Here is a 21,967-nt window from a genome sequence, read left to right as displayed (position 1 = left end):
TCATAAATAAAATTTAGACCAAAAATGGGTAATAAAAATTTTTATGCACAAAAATATAAGCGCAAAGCCCGTGATAAATTTGCCCAGTGTGAACAGGGCCTGGCAGGACAAATGGAAGCAGCTCCTAGTATGACTCCTCCTCATGGCTGTCTCCTCATCAGATGTGATGGTGGTGGTGGGGAGGCCCAGCTGAGTGTAATAAGGCATCAGGTGGAGGATGGCCGTGTGATGGGTATAAAGCTCAGCCTCCTCCATCCTCTCCTTGTGTGACTTGTCTTGCAGTCAGGATGGAGCTGTGGATCAGGTGGAGTTGGCTCTTAGTGGTTCTGCTCTATGGACCAGGCTTTAGCAGCTCCTCGGTTAGACCCCGGCGCCAGTATGACACTAGGTGGAGGAGTAACCAGGCTGGATGGGGATCTTCTAGAGGACTTGGACAATCTTCCTCTAGACTGGGCTCTCCTAGAGCAAACCCTTGGTCTCAGTCTCACTCAGTCTCTGGTGTTGGGTCTCCGAGAAGTCTTCAGCCTGTATACGGATGGGGTTCCAGGAGTCATGGAGCAGACTATCAGTCCCGACAGCTTGCACTACAACCCTCATCCTCCCCTATCAGTGTGCAGTGTGGTGAGGACAAGATGGTGGTGATGGTGAAGAGAGACTTCTATGGTAATGGTAAACTGGTGAAGCCCTCAGACCTGTCCCTGGGTTCCTGCCCCCCTGGAGCTCAGACTACTGACCCCAATGTGATGTTTGAAGCTGATCTCCAAGACTGTGGGAGCAGCTTAGAGGTGAGTGATGGGAGGAACCCTGTGAAGCTTATGGTTGTGTACTATGAGCCTCCATATTGATTCTGTTCTGTCTATACATCATGGAATCTCCTACTGGCCACTTGTAGTATGCTATAACTCTGCCATTCTTACCATGTGCCAGTGATGGCCGCATCTTGTACGTTAAGCTGCGTATGTTCCCCTCCTCACCCAATGACAGATGTAAATCTATGATGTCTCCACTGATGAGATGCTTGATATGGTCACTTGGACTTCTACATTTCTTATGTTTTTAATTTCTTCAGTAGTTTAGCTGTGATCCTCTCTTGGTTATATAAGTTTCCTGCCCTTTCTTGGTCTCCTGTTTCCCCTATGTAGTAACTACAACTCCCACTATATGAAATGGACACTTGTTATAGTGTAACCTTACTGTGACCTTTCTTCCAGATGACTCCAGACTGGCTGATCTACAGCGTCAACCTGCGCTACACCCCCAGCTCCCCCAGAAATGTGCCCATCACCAGGTTCAACTCTGCTGTGGTTCCCATCCATTGTTACTACCCGCGGTGAGCCTATACCATGTTGTGCTCCATACCGTAACATCTGCACAATGTGTGCAACATATTGGAGACCAATCAGTATGGCCGCAGCAGTCTTTAGGAGATATATTAGTAGTCCTTGTACCATGGCTGTTTACTTGGATTGTCTTGAGAAGAGTAGTCTCTATTGTCTGCACTAATCCAGTCTTGAGTCGTCTCAAGTGTAAAAGTGGGTTTAAGTGACATGAGGAGAAAGCGAGCACTGTCTATACCTTTTATTAGTAATTTCATTAAAAACTGTATGTGACAAGTTGGAGGCCAGTCGGTGTATACCTCTGAATCCTTTGTGGATTGTTACACCAAAACAGACCAAGAATGGTTGTGAATCTGGCCCACCAACAACTACACAAGTCTCTCCTGATGACCCCAGCATCTCTGGGTGAAATACATAGACGTAAGACACTTGTGTAGTTGTGGGTGAGTCTTAGTCATGACCATCCTTTGTGGGTTGTTGCTTCAAAACAGACTGAGGGTTCAGAGGCTTACACGGATCAGCCTATGCATTGTCAGAGATACTGTTTTTTAATGAGATCAGTTTTAAATGTGAGTCTGTGACTATTTTTTTTTTTTTTTTTTCCCTCACATACATGACAGAACACTGGAGTCACAGATGCAACCACCAATACACGTGTTTGCTTACTGTTTTCCACTTGCTGCCTGTGCTATTACACAGCAGCAGGAGAGGTGGCCCGAACGATCTTTGGATTGTTTGGGCTGCCCACTAAGGTTGGGGATATGCCTTGGACCATTGCTGATATGATAGTGTCATTTCAACATGAAAGACCACTATCACCTTAACGGCTGAACATGTTCTAATATCTCATTACACCATGATTTCTGCTAAGTATGGCCAATAATAGCTTTGTATAATGGGGGCTTAACTTGCACAAATCTTCAATAGGGTAGAGCTAGCATTAGGCTGAGGCCCGTATGCCTACACAATGCATGGATTCAATAGCTTCATTTATAAACCTTTCTTGCGTAGGCATGGTAATGTGAGCAGTAAGGCCATCAAGCCAACATGGATCCCATTCAGCAGCACCGTGACCTCAGAAGAGCGACTGGCCTTCTCCTTGCGTCTCATGACTGGTAAGAAGCTTTCTAGTACTAGGTGGTTGGTTCTGAGTCTCCTGGCCTATACTTATACCCCAATATCTTCTCTAGCTGACTGGAGCGCTCCCAGTCCATCACTGGTCTTCCAGCTTGGTGACATGTTCTACATAGAAGCCTCTCTGGACACTCAGAACCATGCCCCGATGATCCTGTTTGTGGACAGTTGTGTGGCCACCATTACCCCAGATGTGACCTCCACTCCTCGCTATGAGATCATCTCTAAAAATGGGTGAGTTACTCCCATCAATACTGTCCAAGCCTTCAAGGAACCTATTGTCTACAGCTCATCTGTCCTCTAGGTGCTTGATGGACGGGATGCAAGAAGATTCATCTTCAGTATTTGTTTCTCCAAGACCTCAAGCAGACACGCTTCGCTTTATAGTGGATGCCTTCAGGTTCACAGACAGTGCAGTCTCCCTGGTAAGAACCCACAGTCCATGACCAAAATTTAGTACCGGCTCAAATTGTTCCTGGATTCACCATATTTATGTGTAAGCCGCCAATATAAAAACTAACAATAGTTACCTCTATTGGATATGACCAGGGATACGAGAGTTTACAGTACTAGAGAATCACTTGGCTAGTCTAGAATGGTTCGTCAGCCTGCTGACTTCGAACTCTGCCTTGATACTCTGGATCCAGTCCTCCCGGCTTTCCAGGACTGTATCCAGCTTTTCCACGCACCTCGAGAGGTGCAGCACGGAGTTCAGAGGCAGCAGGCTGAGTAAAGGCTAGAAAAGTTTCACTAGTACTGTAAACTTGGTATTCCCTAGCCATGACCTGTCTTAGTCCCTTTATGTAAGGCATGGGTCTCCAAACTGCAGCCCTCCAGCAGGTGCAAAACCTCTATTCGAATGTCCAGACAACTAAAATCTTGGATTTGGCTGTCCAGACATGATAGGAAATGTAGTAGTGCAATATCTGGAGGGCCGCAGCTTGGAGTTCCATGATGGAAGGCTTTGGCCGGAGTCTTTGGAAATCACTGCTGTTTTGTCCTAGATCTATATCACCTGTTCTCTGAGAGCTGCTGCCATTGACCAGACTCCTGACCCAGTGAACAAGGCCTGCTCCTACAACAAGGCCTCCAGCAGGTAAGACCCTGTATAGAGAACCCAGGAATTGTTAATTGTTCGGGCACTCTATTGATCCTCAATCTCTTCTAGCTGGTCACCTGTAGAAGGCCCTAGTGGGATCTGCCAGTGCTGTGCCACCGGGAACTGTGCTGCTCCTACAGGCCCCAGATCAGCATGGGGCTCATACCTTGGGAGGCCAAGAGGACTTGGGAAGAGAGATGTTGGTGAGTAACCATGCATTGCATTGAGTGCTAGAAGAATCCAGTCTACTCCTGGTTGTTCAGATGTGTGGTCTTTAGGGTATAAACCCACACACCGTATAAGCAGCGTATTTACTGCTGCGATACGCAGCAAACACGCAGCAAATACGCAGCAAAAACGCAGCAGATTATATCTAAATAACTGAACACAGCATCAAATCTGTACCAACAAATCTGCTGCGTATTTGCTGCGTATTTGTTGCGTATCTGCTGTGTATACGGTGTGTGGGTTTGTACCCTATAAGGGGTTATCCAGCGCTACAAAAACATGGCCACTTTCTTCCAGAGAACCACACTCTTGTCTCCAGCTAGGGTGGGGGTTTGCTGCCTGGTTCTATTGAAGTGAATGTAGCTTAATTGCAAACTGCACCTGAACTGGAGACAAGAGTAGTGTTCTCTCTCAAAGAAAGTGGCCAAATTTTTGTAGCGTTGGCTATTTCTGTATCTGTAACAATCACAGATCAGTTTGAGTTTAGCTGTGAATATTCAGTAGCCTTCAATGTGACATTGCTTCCTCTGACAGGTTCTCAGGTGGAGGAGCACGGCCAGGCCACACTAGGTCCTCTTCTAGTGACTGGAGCGAAGCCTGACCAGGGGTCCAGAGCAGGAACTGCCCAAGCTTCCAGGATGGGTGCGGGCCAGGAACCTCTCCAGCTGTGGGTGCTGGTGGCCATTGGATCTGTCACCACAGTGGTTGTTGCTGTTGCTCTTACTGTGGTGGGAAAATGTCTTCTGAGGAGATTTACTGCTAAAGAATCTGTGTAGAAATAAACACATTTTGATAAATCCTTGTCTTAGTCTTTGAGTTGGGAAATGCATGAATGGGTTGGATGACGTTGACTTAATATCTTCTGCTTTCTACATGGTGCTGTCGAAGAGGTTCTGCAGATTTCTCTACTGACTTGTAATAGAGCTGCAGCATATTATGGGATTATACTGAGATATGGAAGGAGAGGTTCCTTGTCATATGGGATCTGTAGTTCCTGGTGCTTCTGGGTAACAATTACACTTTGAGGTGATTCTAGAGACAATCACTTAATTCCAGGTTATATTTATGGGTGGGTTCATAAACTGGTATTCCTTTTTTGTCCTGCAATAAAAGTATGGTGTGTGTGTGTATATATAATCTAGTTAGAGCCATATGATGGACCGACCTAGCAGATGGTGTTCCCAACCATTCATCTGTTTCTGGGTAGGGGGGGCTGTCTTTATGTCTATTGAAGCACAGTGCTGACTGATATCCTCTGTATAATCCATTGGCTGTAAATATTGGTATTCTGGGCTGTGGGTTGCCTATTTTTCCAACTTGCCCATAAAGCCCTGACACTCATCCACCTCCAATACTTCCCTCATTAGCGTCTCAGCTAGGACCAAAATGGTGGATCTAGTCCTTCCCATAAGGATCATAGATGGATTTGTTGCCCCATTCACAAGGCTATGAGTTTAGGAAACTTTGTGTGAAGTAGAAACCAATGGGCTTAAGAACTTATTATATTGTAATATTCCAAAGAAATACCTCTGAATGTTCCATCTGACGTGGTTTCTCATTCTAATGGTCTCTAGTTTTGCTGCAGTTTTCGACGTAGCTTAATACTCTACTTCTCATCATGACTGTTAGATCATCTACTCCAAGTAAATGATTAAGCATATCCACATTTTTTAAAAAAATTACAATCTTCGAGTGAATTTCTATGCAGAAATTTCCCCATGGACCGAGGCCTCTTGGTTCCAAAAGTTGATGTCAGATTTGCTCAATTATTGGTCATGTTCTGGGTGTAGGGGTGGATTAATTTTCCTATAGGCCCCGGGATGCGCACCAAGCTTGGGCTCACCCCACACACAATGTAACCATGGCAGCACTAGCGTGGTGTTCATAGTACGGGATAGATAATGTCATATTACCATGTAACCATAATTAATATAGACGAGTGAACCTCGAGCATGCTCGAGTTGATTCGAACTCAAACTTTCGGCATTTGATTAGCGGTGGCTGCTGAAGTTGGATATAGCCCTAAGGCTATTTGGAAAACATGGATATGGTCATTGGCTGTATCTATGTTTTCCAGACAACTTTAGAGCTTTATCCAAGTTCAGCAGCTGCGGCTAATCAAATGCCGATTGACTCGAACCCGAATCCAGTTCGCTCATCTTTAATCATTAACCATAAAGTGATAATCGTCAGGGGCGTAACTACCCCCATAGCAGCTGCTTTGGGGCCTGCCACATCAGGGGGCCCATCCCAGCAACCCACTGGGCCTCTTGAGCTGTTGTCATACTACCCAGGGAGATGCCTACCATGGGGGACACTATGTACTGGGGGATAGGATACTAGGGGTGATGCCTATTTTAGGGGACACAATGTATGGGGGGGACACAAAGTGAGATTCCTTAGGTGTTATTTCTACTATTTCCTTCCAGTGACCTTCTTCCATAGGGCCAACATCCGCCTCCCATTTTTCCCTCAATGGTATAGACAGGAAATGAGGCCCTTAGTGGATTCTGACTCCCCTACAATATCATAGGTGGTAAATATTGTACCCCCGACACAAGCAATTCTCCCTCCGCTTCACATGCATGACGCAATTGTAGGTATTTGTAAAATTGAGTGTGGGCCAGAAAAAATTGGGTTTGTAATTGGTCAAAGCGCTTTAACTCTCTTCCATCATACAGCTGCATTACTTTCCTAATTCCCACATCTCTCCAGGTGGAAAACGCTTCCAAGAAATGCAGCTCCCCCAACCACGGACTGTCCCAGATGGATGTGTACGGCGTATACCCGGTGATAACCATATAAATCTCTGTTTCCCCCCAAAGTGAGATTTCTTCCACCGGGGACACTAGGGGAGATGCCTACCCTGGAGGACACTATGTACTGGGGGATAAGATACTAGGGGAGATGCCTATTTTGGGGTACACTATGTAGGGGGGGGGATACAAAGATTCCTATCACCGGGGACACTAGGGGAGGTGCCTACCATGGGGGACACTATGTACTGGGGGAGTAGAACACTAGTTTAGATGCCTATTTTAGAGGACACTATCTATGCTGGGGGATGTCTACCATGGGGGCACTATCTACCTGGGGGGAGATGTCTGATATCTACTGGGTGGAGGGCTAACAAACAGGGGGATAACCTACAGTGGGATGGTGGGGGGGCCCAGTCAAAGGTTTGCTATGGGGCCCAGCTCTTTCTAGTTACGCTCTAGTTATCGGGCAGCTCTGTGATCACTGTATATTTTTCTTAAGTTCTTCCATTTTAATGAGCAAAGTAAACTCGCCTATCCTCGTGTCCCATAGTGCCGCTCCAGGGTCCAGCTGACAGCTGCAATGTCACGTACTCGACTGTGTGGTTGTCTGCTTAGCCAATCAGTGACTGTAGTGGGACACCGGGCAATCACGCAGCAGGGTACGTGATGTTGCAGCTGGAAGACATCTGGCGGCCATCAGCGGGACTACGAAAGCATTAGGACGGGTGAGTTTCCCGCACTCTCCTGCCTTTCTCCACTGATCACCAAAATTTATTTAGACACCAAACTAGAACAAAGGAACGCTGCTTCTTTGCCACATCCACACTGCTCCCATAATCCTGTTCTCTGTGTAATTGCTCTAGTGTACCCCCCTGCTCCCCATACCTGACTGGTCACCCTGAACCCTCTTGCCGCCCTCCCCACTGCAGACTGGTCACCCTGTACCCCCCTGCCTCCCACCCCAGACTGGTCACGCTGTACCCTCCTGCCACCCTCCCCACTACAAACCGGTCACCCTGTAAGCCCTGCTGCCTTCCCCATCCCAGACTGGTCACCCTGTACCCCCTGCTCACCAGACTGGTAAGCCTGTACCCTCCTGCCACCCTCCCCACTACAAACCGGTCACCCTGTAACCCCTGCCGCCCTCCCCACCCAAGACTGGTCACCCTGTACCCCCCTGCTCCCCACCCAAGACTGGTCACCCTGTACCCCCTGCTCCCCACCCCAGACTGGTCACCCTGTACCCCCTGCTCCCAATCCCAGACTGGTCACCCTGTACCCCCTGCTCCCCAGACTGGTAAGCCTGTACCCTCCTGCCACCCTCCCCACTGCAGACTGGTCACCCTGTAACCCCTGCCGCCCTCCCCACCCAAGGCTGGTCACCCTGTACCCCCTGCCTCCCACCCCAGACTGGTCACCCTGTACCCCCCTGCTCCCCACCCCAGACTGGTCACCCTGTACCCCCTGCCTCCCACCCCAGACTGGTCACCCTGTACCCCCCTGCTCCCCACCCCAGACTGGTCACCCTGTACCCCCCTGCTCCCCACCCCAGACTGGTCACCCTGTACCCCCTGCCTCCCACCCCAGACTGGTCACCCTGTACCCCCCTGCACCCCACCCCAGACTGGTCACCCTGTACCCCCTGCTCCCCACCCCAGATTGGTCAGCCTGTACCCCCCGGCTCCCCACCCCAGACTGGTCAGCCTGTACCCCCTGCCTCCCACCCCAGACTGGTCACCCTGTACCCCCCTGCTCCCCACCCCAGACTGGTCACCCTGTACCCCCTGCCTCCCACCCCAGACTGGTCACCCTGTACCCCCTGCCTCCCACCCCAGACTGGTCACCCTGTACCCCCTGCCTCCCACCCCAGACTGGTCACCCTGTACCCCCCTGCACCCCACCCCAGACTGGTCACCCTGTACCCCCTGCTCCCCACCCCAGATTGGTCAGCCTGTACCCCCTGCTCCCCACCCCAGACTGGTCAGCCTGTACCCCCTGCCTCCCACCCCAGACTGGTCACCCTGTACCCCCCTGCTCCCCACCCCAGACTGGTCACCCTGTACCCCCTGCCTCCCACCCCAGACTGGTCACCCTGTACCCCCTGCCTCCCACCCCAGACTGGTCACCCAGTACCCCCCTGCTCCCCACCCCAGACTGGTCAACCTGTACCCCCTGCTCCCCACTCCAGATTGGTCAGCCTGTACCCCCTGCCTCCCACCCCAGACTGGTCACCCAGTACCCCCCTGCTCCCCACCCCAGACTGGTCACCCTGTACCCCCTGCTCCCCACCCCAGATTGGTCAGCCTGTACCCCCCGGCTCCCCACCCCAGACTGGTCAGCCTGTACCCCCTGCCTCCCACCCCAGACTGGTCACGCTGTACCCTCCTGCCACCCTCCCCACTACAAACTGGTCACCCTGTAAGCCCTGCTGCCTTCCCCACCACAGACTGGTCACCCTGTACCCCCTAACACACTCTCCACCCGAAAATGATCACCCTGTACCCTCCTGCCACCCTCCCCACTGCAGACTGGTCACCCTGTACCCTCAAACCACCCTCCCCACCCCAGATTGGTCACTCTGTACCCACTAACACCTTCCCCACCCAAGGCTAGTCACCTTTTTCCCTCCTGCCCCCCTTCCTCCCCTTCCCCTATAAAATGTATACATGAAATGCAGGACAAAATCACAGGGGGACATTTACTAAGGAGTCTAATGTGTGTGACTCTTCTTATGAGGATTGGTGGATATTTCCAGTATCCAGTGTTCCAGTATCTTGTGACTGATTTATTACCATGTAGCACTGTCTAATGCTACGTTTACACGGAGCGATTATCGGGCGAATTTTCGCAATAACGATTGAAATCGAAAGATAATCGTACGTGTAAACGCGGCGAATGATCGAAAAATCGTTCATTTTGATCTTTTAACATGTTCATAAATCGTCGTTCGCAAAAAATTTGACGATCGTTCCATGTAAACAGTCGTTCACTGATTTTACCTATGTGTGAGATAGGCTTAAGCGATCGCAAAACGATCGCAAAACGAATTTTCTGTACGATATATCGTACCGTCTAGACGCTGATCGTTATAAAAAAAAATCATTACTTCGAAATCGTTAATCGTACAATCGGGCCAATTATCGCTCCGTGTAAACTTAGCATTAGGTTCCATTTACACAGACAGATTATCTGACAGATTATCTGCCAAAGATTTGAAGCCAAAGCCATGAATGGATTTAAAAAGAGGAGAAATTTCAGGCTTTCCTATAAAACGTGATCTCTGTTTATAGTCTGTTTCTGGCTTTGGCTTCAAATCTTTGGCAGATAATCTGTCAGATAATCTTTCTGTGTAAATGGTCCCTTAGTGACTGCATCTAAGTAAAAAAAAAAAGGTGCAAAAAAAGTCACAAAATTATTGCAAAAGTAAAAAAATTCACCTGGTACTGACCAGACATAGACCTGGACATGTTGTGCCACTTTTTAAAAAGTCGCAAATGATAAATTAGGTGCAAATCCCCAATTATACAAATTTTTAGGTGAAAATTCAAACCAAGCAGATTAAAAAAAAGTCACATCTACAAAAAAATATTCCCCGGTCGAATAATGTCTCATAAATAAAATCTAGACCAAAAATGGGTAATAAAAATTTTTATACACAAAAATATATGCGCAAAGCCCGTGATAAATTTGCCCAGTGTGAACAGGGCCTGGCAGGACAAATGGAAGCAGCTCCTAGTATGACTCCTCCTCATGGCTGTCTCATCAGATGTGGTGGTGGGGGGTGGGGGGAGGCCCAGTGGTGGTGGGGGAGGCCCAGCTGAGTGTAATAAGGCATCAGGTGGAGGATGGCCGTGTGATGAATATAAAGCTCTGCCTCCTCCACCCTCTCCTTGTGTGACTTGTCCTGCAGTCAGGATGGAGCTGTGGATCAGGTGGAGTTGGCTCTTAGTGGTTCTGCTCTATGGACCAGGCTTTAGCAGCTCCTCGGTTAGACCCCGGCGCCAGTATGACACTTGGTGGAGGAGTAACCAGGCTGGATGGGGATCTTCTAGAGGACTTGGACAATCTTCCTCTAGACTGGGCTCTCCTAGAGCAAACCCCTGGTCTCAGTCTCACTCAGTCTCTGGTGTTGGGTCTCCGAGAAGTCTTCAGCCTGTATACGGATGGGGCTCCAGGAGTCATGGAGCAGACTATCAGTCCCGACAGCTTGCACTACAACCCTCATCCTCCCCTATCAGTGTTCAGTGTGGTGAGGACAAGATGGTGGTGATGGTGAAGAGAGACTTCTATGGTAATGGTAAGCTGGTGAGGCCCTCAGACCTGTCCCTGGGTTCCTGCCCCCCTGGAGCTCAGACTACTGACCCCAATGTGATGTTTGAAGCTGATCTCCAAGACTGTGGGAGCAGCTTAGAGGTGAGTGATGGGAGGAACCCTGTGAAGCTTATGGTTGTGTACTATGCGCCTCCATATTGATTCTGCTCTGTCTATACATCATGGAATCTCCTACTGGCCACTTGTAATATGCGATAACTCTGCCATTCTTACTATGTGCCAGTGATGGCCGCATCTCGTACGTTAGGCTGTGTATGTTCCCCATCTCACCCAATGACAGATCTGTAAGTCTATGATGTCTCCACTGATGAGATGCATCATATGATCACTTGGACTTCTAGGTTTCTTATGTTTTAATTTCTTCAGTAGTTTAGCTGTGATCTTCTCTTGGTTATATAAGTTTCCTGCCCTTTCTTGGTCTCCTGTTTCCCCTATGTAGTAACTACAACTCCCACTATATGAAATGGACACTTGTTATAGTGTGACCTTTCTTCCAGATGACTCCAGACTGGCTGATCTACAGCGTCAACCTGCGCTACACCCCCAGCTCCCCCAGAAATGTGCCCATCACCAGGTTCAACTCTGCCGTGGTTCCCATCCATTGTTACTACACGCGGTGAGCCTATACCATGTTGTGCTCCATACCGTAACCTCTGCACCATGTGTGCAACATATTGGAGACCATCAGTATGGCTGCAGCAGTCTTTTGGAGATATATTACAAGTCCTTGTACCATGGCTGTTACTTGGATTGTCTTGAGAAGAGTAGTCTCTATTGTCTGCACTAATCCAGTCTTGAGTCGCCTTAAGTGTAAGTGGGTTTACGTGACATGAGGAGAAAGTGAGCGCTGACTATACCTTTTATTAGTGATCTCATTAAAAACTGTATGTGACAATCAGAGGCCAGTCGGTGTATACCTCTGAATCCTCTTTGTGGATTGTTACACCAAAACAGACCAAGAATGGTTGTGAATCTGGCCCACCCACAACTACACAAGTCTCTCCTGATGACCCCAGCATCTCTAGGTGAAATACATAGACGTAAGACACTTGTGTAGTTGTGGGTGAGTCTTAGTCATGACTATCCTTTGTGGGTTGTTGCTCCAAAACAGACTGAGGATTCAGAGGCTTACACGGATCAGCCTATGCATTGTCAGAGATACTGTTTTAATGAGATCCGTTTTAAACGTGAGTCTGCGACTTTTTTTTTTTTTTTTTTTTTTTCTCTCCTCACATACATGACAGAGCACTGGAGTCACAGATGCAACCACCAGTACACGTGTTTGCTTACTGTTTTCCACTTGCTGCCCATGCTATTACACAGCAGCAGGAGAGGTGTCATTTCAACATGTTGAAAGACCACTATCACGAACGGATGAACATGTTCTTCTAACATATCATTACACCAATTTTTGGCCAGGAAACTTCAAAGTATGGTCAAGAATAATAACTTTGTAAATAGGGGCTTAACTTGCACAAATCTACAATATAAAAAGTTTTGGTACAGCTAGCATTAGGCGGAGGCCCGTATACCTACACAATGCATGGATTCAATAGCTTAATTTGTAAACCTTTCTTTCCTAGACATGGTAATGTGAGCAGTAAGGCCATCAAGCCAACATGGATCCCATTCAGCAGCACCGCAACCTCAGAAGAGCGGCTGGCCTTCTCCTTGCGTCTCATGACTGGTAAGAAACTTTCTAGTACTAGGTGGTTGGTTCTGAGTCTCCTGGCCTATACTAATACCCCAATATCTTCTCTCTAGTTGACTGGAGCGCTCCCAGTCCATCACTGGTCTTTCAGCTTGGTGACATGTTCTACATAGAAGCCTCTCTGGACACTCAGAACCACGCCCCGATGATCCTGTTTGTGGACAGTTGTGTGGCCACCATTACCCCAGATGTCACCTCCACTCCTCGCTATGAGATCATCTCTAACAATGGGTGAGTTACTCCCATCAATACTGTCCACGTCTTCATGGAACCTATTGTCTACAGCTCCTCTCTCCTACAGGTGCTTGATGGACGGGATGCAAGAAGATTCCTCTTCAGTCTTTGTTACTCCAAGACCTCAAGCAGACACTCTACGCTTCATAGTGGATGCCTTCAGGTTCACAGACAGTGCCGTCTCCCTGGTAAGAACACCCAGTCCAGCATGACCAAAATTTTAGTACCAGCTCAAATTGTTCCTATATTCACCATATTTACATGTAAGCCGCCAATATTAAAACGAACAATAGTTACCTCTATTGGATATGACAAGGGATAAGCGAGTTTACAGTACTAGAAAAGCACTTGGCCAGTCTAGACTGGTGGTTCAACAGCCTGCTGACTTCGAACTCTGCCTTGAAACTCTGGATCCAGTCCTCCCAGCTTTCTAGGACTGTATCCAGCTTTTCCACACACCTGGAGAGGTGCAGCAGGCTGAGCCAATGGTTAAGGCTAGCGACGCGTTTCCCTAGTACTGTAAATTTGGTAATCCCTAGCCATGACCTGTGTCTTAGTCCCTTTATGTAAGGTATGGGTCTCCAAACTGCAGCCCTCCAGCTGTTGCAAAACCTCTATTCCAATCATGTCCAGAACCTAAAATCTTGGATTTGGCTGTCCAGGCATGATGGGGAAACGTAGTAATGCCGCAGCTTGGAGACCCATGATGGAAGGCTTTGGCCTGAGTCTCTGAAAATTGACCACTGCTGTTTTTTGTCCTAGATCTATATAACCTGTTCCCTGAGAGCTGCTGCCATTGACCAGACCCCTGACCCAGTGAACAAGGCCTGCTCCTACAACAAGGCCTCCAGCAGGTAAGGCCCTGTATAGAGAATCCAGGAATAGTCAATTGTTGGGCCACTATTGATCCTCAATCTCTTCTAGCTGGTCACCTGTAAAAGGCCCTAGTGGGATCTGCCAGTGCTGTGCCACCGGGAACTGTGCTGCTCCTACAGGCCCCAGATCAGCATGGGGCTCGTCCTTTGGGAGGCCAAGAGGACTTGGGAAGAGAGATGTTGGTGAGTAACCATGCATTGCATTGAGTGCTAGAAGAACCCAGTCTACTCCTGGTCATTCCGATGTGTGGTATTTAAAGGGGTTATCCAGCTCTACAAAAACATGGCCACTTTCTTCCAGAGAGCCACACCCTTATCTCCAGCTAGGGTGGGGTTTTGCTGCTCGGTTCTATTGAAGTGAATGTAACTTAATTGCAAACTGCACCTGAACTTGAGACGAGTCGTGTTGTCTCTGAAAGAAAATGGCCATGGTTTTTGTTACAGAAATAGCCGGCGCAACTATCACAGATCAGTTTGAAGACTACTGAATGTTCATATTGCTTCCTCTGACAGGTTCTCAAGTGGAGGAACACGGCCTGGCCACACTGGGTCCTCTTCTAGTGACTGGAGCTAAGCCTAACCAGGGGTCCAGAGCAGGAACTGCCCAAGCTTCCAGGATGGGTGCAGGCCAGGAACCTCTCCAGCTGTGGGTGCTGGCGGCCATCGGATCTGTCTCTACAGTGGTTGTTGCTGTTGGTCTTACTGTGGTGCTAAAATGTCTTCTGAGGAGACTTAAAGCTAAAGAATTAGTGTAGAAATAAACATTTTGATAAATCCTCGTCTTAGTCTTTGAATTGGGAAATGCATGAATGGGTTGGATGACGTAGACTTAATACACCTTCTGCTTTCTATATGGTGCTATCAAAGAGGTTCTGCAGATTCCTGTTTCTACTGACTTGTAATAGAGCTGCAGTATTCTATGGGATTACACTGAGACTGGGAAGGAGAGGTTCTGTCATATGGAATCCGTAGTTCCTGGTGGCTCTGGGTAACAATTATACTATGAGGTGACTTTAGAGACAACACTTAATCCCAGGTTATATTCATGGGTGGGTTCACAAATTCACTGTGATAAAGTATGATCTATATATAGGAGATTAGACTCTCGGGTGGGATTGCACTATGGAACCTGAATAGAGTTTCTGATGGATTCTGTAGCTCGTTCATGGCCGCCTTTCCGCCAGCTTTATAGTCTCTATTCTATGGGCGGCCTGATTAAGCCATGTCAATTCTTAACGGAATCCCCCACCATGCATAGAATGATGTCTATGGTGCGGGTGGAGCGGTGCATGGCCGTGAACGAGTATGAGCTACGGAATCCTTCAAATTCTCCGCTTGGGTTACGCAGTGTGAACCCACCCATATAGTGGTGTTAAGGACCTCTTTGCAGATATCCCCAGCCATTCATCTTTTGGGGGAGAGGGCTTTTGATGCTTATCGAAGTACAGTGCAGACTGATGGCCTCTGTATAATCCATCGGCTGTTTTTATTGCTTTTTCGGGCTGTGGATTGCTCCCCCTCACCCCCCCCCCCCCCCCCCCCACACACACGGCTTGCTCATAAGAACCTGACCCTCATCCACCTTCAACACTGCCCAGACTTGTAAAACTAAAGGTTATAACTTGTGCGTCTTCAGGTAACTTTGTGTAGAGTGGAATCCTGCTAGAAGCCAATGACTTTTCTCTCTCCCCCCCCCCCCCCCCCATTTATCGACTTCTAAAATGTGAGTGAATTTTTCCGGGTGGCCTTTCATTCCAATGTTCTCCATTTCACTGCAGTTTTGGATGCAGACTAACCCTCATCATAAAGGTCATCACGGCTGTCAGATCATCCACTCCATATAAATGATGAAAAAATATGACCATCTTCAAGTGAATTTCAATGTAGAAATTTCCTCATGGACCAAGGCCTTTTGGATCCAAAATCTAATGGCAGCTTTGCTCAATCATTGGTCTTATTCTGGGTGCAGGGGTGGATTATTTTCCCATAGCTCCAGGGATGCACACCAAGCTTGGGCTCCCCCCCCCCCCCCCCAACTGTACCCATGGCCGCACTAGCGTGGCCTTTATAGTGCAGGATATATAACGTCATATTATGTAGCTGTAATGTTGTATGAAGAATGATTATCGGGCAGCTCTGTGATCACTGTTTATTTTCTGAAGTGCTTCCATTTTAAATTTAGCGCCTAAATAACTTAATGGAGGTGCCATCATGTCTGCTCCCTGCTGTCTCTGTCACACATAAGGCAGAGCTTCCTGATCTATCTCCCTAGCAACCATCTCCAGGGTGACACCCAATGTAATGTCGTTCTATGTTGCTGGGCTGGAGACCGAGCAGAAATTCCACAGGTGCGGCGCCAAAATTCAAAATGTATGCTTATTAATATCACTATTGGGCCTAGTGGTTATTGTTCATACTGGTACACTATGGAGGGTTGTGATGTGTTCAGCATTTTTTTGGTAGGGTTTTTTTCCCCTTTGAAAATGTGTGTTTAGTTTTTCATCTTTCTTTTTTACATTTGGAGAGAGAAGTCATCAAGGGGTTAAAGTAGGAGTCCAACGAAATCCAGAAGGGACAGGAAGGCAGGGGGGTGCGGGAAAATAAGCAAACGCGCCTATCCTTGCACCCCATAGTGACGCTCCCAGGTCCAGCTGACAGCCGCACTTCCAGTTGCTTGTCTTCTTGTCTGCTTAGCCCATGGGTCTCCAAACTACGGTCCTCCAGCTGTTGCAAAACTACAACTCCCATCATGCCTGGACAGCTTAAGCTTTGGATTTGGCTGTTCAGGCATGATGGGAAATGTAGTTTTGCAACAGCTGGAGGTCCGCAGTTTGGAGACCCCTGGCTTAGCCAATCAGTGACTGCGACCCCGCGACCCAATCACTAACTGGCTGAGCGGGCAATCACTGAGCTTGGTGCTTAATGTTGCAGCTGGAAGAGCCAGAAAACAACATCTGGCGGCCATCAGTGGGACTACAGAGGCTTTAGGACAGGGGGGTTTATACTCCCCTGCCTTTATACATGTTTTTTAATTTGGTGGGACTTCAAACACTGGACCCCAAAATGTATTTAGGCACTAAATGAAACGCCTTTTCTTTGCCACATCCACACTACTCCCATAATCCTGCTCTCTATGACTGGTCACTCTGTACCCACTACTCAAACCAGGAAGATTACAAATTAAAAAAAAAAGTCACATCTAAAAAAATATTCACGGGTTGAATACTTTCATAAATAGAACTTAGACCAAAAATGGGCAAAAATCCATTTATTCACCTAAAAATAGGCGCAAAGCCCTTGATAAATTTCCCTCATTGTGTGAACAGGGTCTAACAAGACAAATGGAAGCAGCTCCTAGTATGACTCCTCCTCATGGCTGTCTCCTCATCAGATGTGGTGGTGGTGGGGAGTCCCAGCTGAGTGTAATAAGGCATCAGGTGGAGGATGGCCGTGTGATGGGTATAAAGCTCAGCCTCCTCCATCCTCTCCTTGTGTGACTTGTCCTGCAGTTAGGATGGAGCTGTGGATCAGGTGGAGTTGGCTCTTAGTGGTTCTGCTCTATGGACCAGGCTTTAGCAGCTCCTCGGTTAGACCCCGGCGCCAGTATGACAATTGGTGGAGGAGTAACCAGGCTGGATGGGGATCTTCTAGAGGACTTGGACAATCTTCCTCTAGACTGGGCTCTCCTAGAGCAAACCCCTGGTCTCAGTCTCGCTCAGTCTCTGGTGTTGGGTCTCCGAGAAGTCTTCAGCCTGTATACGGATGGGGCTCCAGGAGTCATGGAGCAGAGTATCAGTCCCGACAGCTTGCACTACAACCCTCATCCTCCCCTATCAGTGTGCAGTGTGGTGAGGACAAGATGGTGGTGATGGTGAAGAGAGACTTCTATGGTAATGGTAAGCTGGTGAGGCCCTCAGACCTGTCCCTGGGTTCCTGCCCCCCTGGAGCTCAGACTACTGACCCCAATGTGATGTTTGAAGCTGATCTCCAAGACTGTGGGAGCAGCTTAGAGGTGAGTGATGGGAGGAACCCTGTGAAGCTTATGGTTGTTTACTATGAGCCGCCATATTGATTCTGTTCTGTCTATACATCATGGAATCTCCTACTGGCCACTTGTAGTATGCGATAACTCTGCCATTCTTACTATGTGCCAGTGATGGCCGCATCTCGTACGTTAAGCTGTGTATGTTCCCCTTATCTCACCCAATGACAGATCTGTAAGTCTATGATGTCTCCACTGATGAGATGCATCATATGATCACTTGGACTTCTTGGTTTCTTATGTTTTAATTATTTCTTCAGTAATTTAGCTGTGATCTTCTCTTGGTTATATAATAATTTCCTGCTGTTTCTTGGTCTCCTGTTTCCCCTATGTAGTAACTACAACTCCCACTATATGAAATGGACACTTGTTATAGTGTAACCTTACTGTGACCTTTCTTCCAGATGACTCCAGACTGGCTGATCTACAGTGTCAACCTGCGCTACACCCCCAGCTCCCCCAGAAATGTGCCCATCACCAGGTTCAACTCTGCTGTGGTTCCCATCCATTGTTACTACCCGCGGTGAGCCTATACCATGGCGTGCTCCATACCGTAACATCTGCATATAATGTGTGCAGTCTTAGGAGATGTATTACTAGTACTTGTACAATGGCTGTTAACTTGGATTTTCTTGAGAGGTTTCTATTTTCTGCACTAAACCAGTCTTGAGTCGTCTTAAGGCCCTATTCCACCAACAGATCTGGCGACAGATTATCTGCCAAAGTTTTGAAGCCAAACCCAGGAAAGGATTTGAAAAAGAGAAATCCGGTCTTTCCTTTATGACATGATCTCTGTTTATAGTCTGTTCCTGGCTTTGGCTTCAAATCTTTGGCAGAAAATCTGTCAGATCTGTTGGTGGAATTGGGCCTTAAAGTGTAAGTGGGTTTACGTGACATAAGGGGAAAGCGAGTACTGACTATACCTTTATTAGGAATCTCATTAAAAACTGTATGTGACAAGTCAGAGGCCAGTCGGTGTATACCTCTGAATCCTCTTTGTGGATTGTTACACCAAAACAAACCAAGAATGGTTGTGAATCTGGCCCACCCACAACTGCACAAGTCTCTCCTGATGACCCCAGCATCTCTGGGTGAAATACATAGACGTAAGACCCACTTGTGTAGTTGTGGGTGAGTCTTAGTCATGACTATCCTTTGTGGGTTGTTGCTTTAAAACAGACTGAGGATTCAGAGGCTTACACGGAACAGCTTATGCGTTAATCTCATTAAAAACAGTGAGTCTGACAAATTTTATTTTTTTATTTTTTTCCCCTTCACATACATGACAGAACACTGGAGTCACAGATGCAACCACCAATACACGTGTGTTTGCTTACTGTTTTCCACTTGCTGCTTGTGCTATTACACAGCAGCAGGAGAGGTGGCCCGAACGATCTTTGGATTGTTTGGGCTGCCCACAGAGGTTGGGGATATGCCTTGGACCATTGCTGATATGATAGTGGTCTTTCATGTTGAAATGACACTATCACCTTAACGGCTGAACATGTTCTTCTAAAATCTCATTACACCAACGATTTCTGGCAGGAATCTTCTAAGTATGGCCAATAATAGCTTTGTAAAACGGGGGTTTAACTTGCACAAATCTTCAATAGGGTAGAGCTAGCATTAGGCTGAGGCCCGTATACCTATACAATGCATGAATTCAATAGTCATTTGTAAATCTTTCTTGCCTAGACATGGTAATGTGAGCAGTAAGGCCATCAAGCCAACATGGATCCCATTCAGCAGCACCGCAACCTCAGAAGAGCGGCTGGTCTTCTCCTTGCGTCTCATGACTGGTAAACTTTCTAGTACTAGGTGGTTGGTTCTGAGTCTCCTGGCCTATACTAATACCCCAACATCTTCTCTCCAGCGGACTGGAGTGCTCCCAGTCAATCACTAGTCTTCCAGCTTGGTGACATGTTCTACATAGAAGCCTCTCTGGACACTCAGAACCATGCCCCGATGATCCTGTTTGTGGACAGTTGTGTGGCCACCATTACCCCAGATGTGACCTCCACTCCTCGCTATGAGATCATCTCTAACAATGGGTGAGTTACTCCCATCAATACTGTCCAAGCCTTCAAGGAACCTATTGTCTACAGCTCATCTTTCCTACAGGTGCTTGATGGATGGGATGCAAGAAGACTCCTCTTCAGTATTTGTTTCTCCAAGACCTCAAGCAGACACTCTTCGCTTCATAGTGGATGCCTTCAGGTTCACAGACAGTGCCGTCTCTCTGGTAAGCACCCACAGTCCAGCATGACCAAAATTTAGTACCCGCTCAAATCGTTCCTAGATTCACCATATTTACGTGTAAGTTTTTCAATAGTTGCCTCTATTGGATATGACCAGGGATAAGCGAGTTTACAGTACTAGAAAAGCACTTGGCCAGTCTAGACTGCTGGTTCGTCAGCCTGCTGACTTCGAACTCTGCCTTGAAACTCTGGATCCAGTCCTCCCGGCTTTCTAGGACTGTATCCAGCTTTTCCACACACCTGGAGAGGTGCAGCACGGAGTTCAGAGGCAGCAGGCTGAGCCAATAGTTAAGGCTAGTGACTCGTTTCCCTAGTACTGTAAATTTGGTAATCCCTAGCCATGACCTGTGTCTTAGTCCCTTTATTTAAGGTATGGGTCTCCAAACTGCAGCCCTCCAGCTGTTAGAAAACCACTATTCCAATCATGTCCAGACAACTAAAATCTTGGATTTGGCTGTCCAGGCATGATGGGGAAATTTAGTAGTGCAACAGCTGGAGGGCCGCAGCTTGGAGACCCATGATGGAAGGCTTTGGCCTGAGTCTCTGGAAACTGACCACTGCTGTTTTTGTCCTAGATCTATATAACCTGTTCCCTGAGAGCTGCTGCCATTGACCAGACCCCTGACCCAGTGAACAAGGCCTGCTCCTACAACAAGGCCTCCAGCAGGTAAGGCCCTGTATAGAGAACCCAGGAATAGTCAATTGTTGGGCCACTCTATTGATCCTCAATCTCTTCTAGTTGGACACCTGTAGAAGGCACCAGTGGGATCTGCCAGTGCTGTGCCACCGGGAACTGTGCTGCTCCTACAGGCCCCAGATCAGCATGGGGCTCGTCCTTTGGGAGGCCAAGAGGACTTGGGAAGAGAGATGTTGGTGAGTAACCATGCATTGCATTGAGTGCTAGAAGGATCCAGTCTACTCCTGGTCATTCCGATGTGTGGTTTTTAAAGGGGTTACCCAGCTCTACAAAAAACATGGCCACTTTCTTCCAGAGAGCCACACCCTTATCTCCAGCTAGGGTGGGGTTTTGCTGCTCGGTTCTATTGAAGTGAATGTAGCTTAATTGCAAACTGCACCTGAACTTGAGACGAGTCGTGTTGTCTCTGAAAGAAAGTGGCCACGTTTTTGTAGCGCCGGCTATTTCTGTAACAATTTCTGTAACAATCACAGATCAGTTTGAAGACTACTGAATATTCATATTGCTTCCTCTGACAGGTTCTCAGGTGGAGGAGCACGGCCTGGCCACACTGGGTCCTCTTCTAGTGACTGGAGCGAAGCCTGACCAGGGGGCCAGAGAAGGAACTGCCCAAGCTTCCAGGATGGGTGCAGGCCAGGAACCTCTCCAGCTGTGGGTGCTGGTGGCCATCGGCTCTGTCTCTACAGTGGTTGTTGCTGTTGCTCTTACTGTGGTCGGAAAATGTTTTCTGAGGAGACTTGCTAAAGAATCTGTATAGAAATAAACACATTTTGATAAAATCCTTGTCTTAGTCTTTGAATTGGGAAATGCATGAATGGGTTGGATGATGTAGTCTTAATACACCTTCTGCTTTCTATATGGTGCTATCGAAGAGGCTCTGCAGATTCCTGTTTCTACTGACTTGTAATAGAGCTGCAGTATTCTATGGGATTACACTGAGACAGGGAAGGAGAGGTTCTGTCATATGGAATCCGTAGTTCCTGGTGGCTCTGGGTAACAATTATACTTTGAGGTGACTTCAGAGACAAACACTTAATCCCAGGTTATATTTATGGGTGGGTTCACAAATTCACATTCCTGTGATAAAGTATGATCTATATATAGGAGATTAGATTCTCGGGTGGGTTTGCACTATGGAACCTGAATAGAGAATTTCTGACGGCGGATTCCGTAGCTTGTTCATGGCCGCCTTTCCGCCAGCTCTATAGACTCTCTTCTATGGGCGGCCCAATTCAGCCATGTCAAGTCTTTTATCGGAATC

General features: G+C 47.7%; 3 protein-coding genes across 3 annotated transcripts; all 3 read left to right on the top strand.

Annotated features, from left to right (window-relative positions):
* The first annotated feature begins 632 nt into the window (after positions 1-632).
* Positions 633-4,574, top strand: LOC138785253 (zona pellucida sperm-binding protein 3-like). Its single transcript, XM_069960987.1, has 8 exons — positions 633-785; positions 1,212-1,330; positions 2,349-2,452; positions 2,528-2,705; positions 2,776-2,896; positions 3,476-3,567; positions 3,640-3,773; positions 4,333-4,574. The coding sequence occupies exons 1-8, from the start codon at positions 633-635 to the stop codon at positions 4,572-4,574; spliced, it is 1,143 nt and encodes a 380-aa protein (XP_069817088.1).
* A 6,243-nt stretch (positions 4,575-10,817) lies between these two features.
* On the top strand, positions 10,818-14,464 carry LOC138785249 (zona pellucida sperm-binding protein 3-like). Its single transcript, XM_069960971.1, has 8 exons — positions 10,818-10,970; positions 11,387-11,505; positions 12,473-12,576; positions 12,654-12,831; positions 12,902-13,022; positions 13,597-13,688; positions 13,759-13,892; positions 14,223-14,464. The coding sequence occupies exons 1-8, from the start codon at positions 10,818-10,820 to the stop codon at positions 14,462-14,464; spliced, it is 1,143 nt and encodes a 380-aa protein (XP_069817072.1).
* A 1,553-nt stretch (positions 14,465-16,017) lies between these two features.
* LOC138785241 (zona pellucida sperm-binding protein 3-like) lies at positions 16,018-21,463 on the top strand. The gene is made up of 8 exons (XM_069960959.1): positions 16,018-16,057; positions 18,156-18,274; positions 19,447-19,550; positions 19,625-19,802; positions 19,873-19,993; positions 20,585-20,676; positions 20,749-20,882; positions 21,225-21,463. The coding sequence occupies exons 2-8, from the start codon at positions 18,156-18,158 to the stop codon at positions 21,461-21,463; spliced, it is 987 nt and encodes a 328-aa protein (XP_069817060.1). The 5' UTR covers positions 16,018-16,057.
* Positions 21,464-21,967: the final 504 nt, after the last annotated feature.

The sequence above is a fragment of the Dendropsophus ebraccatus genome, chromosome 1 (genome assembly GCF_027789765.1).
Source record: "Dendropsophus ebraccatus isolate aDenEbr1 chromosome 1, aDenEbr1.pat, whole genome shotgun sequence".
Classification (NCBI taxonomy): domain Eukaryota; kingdom Metazoa; phylum Chordata; class Amphibia; order Anura; family Hylidae; genus Dendropsophus; species Dendropsophus ebraccatus.
The sequence above is the reverse complement of the archived record's forward strand: the minus strand, read 5'-3'. Positions and strand labels throughout refer to the sequence as shown.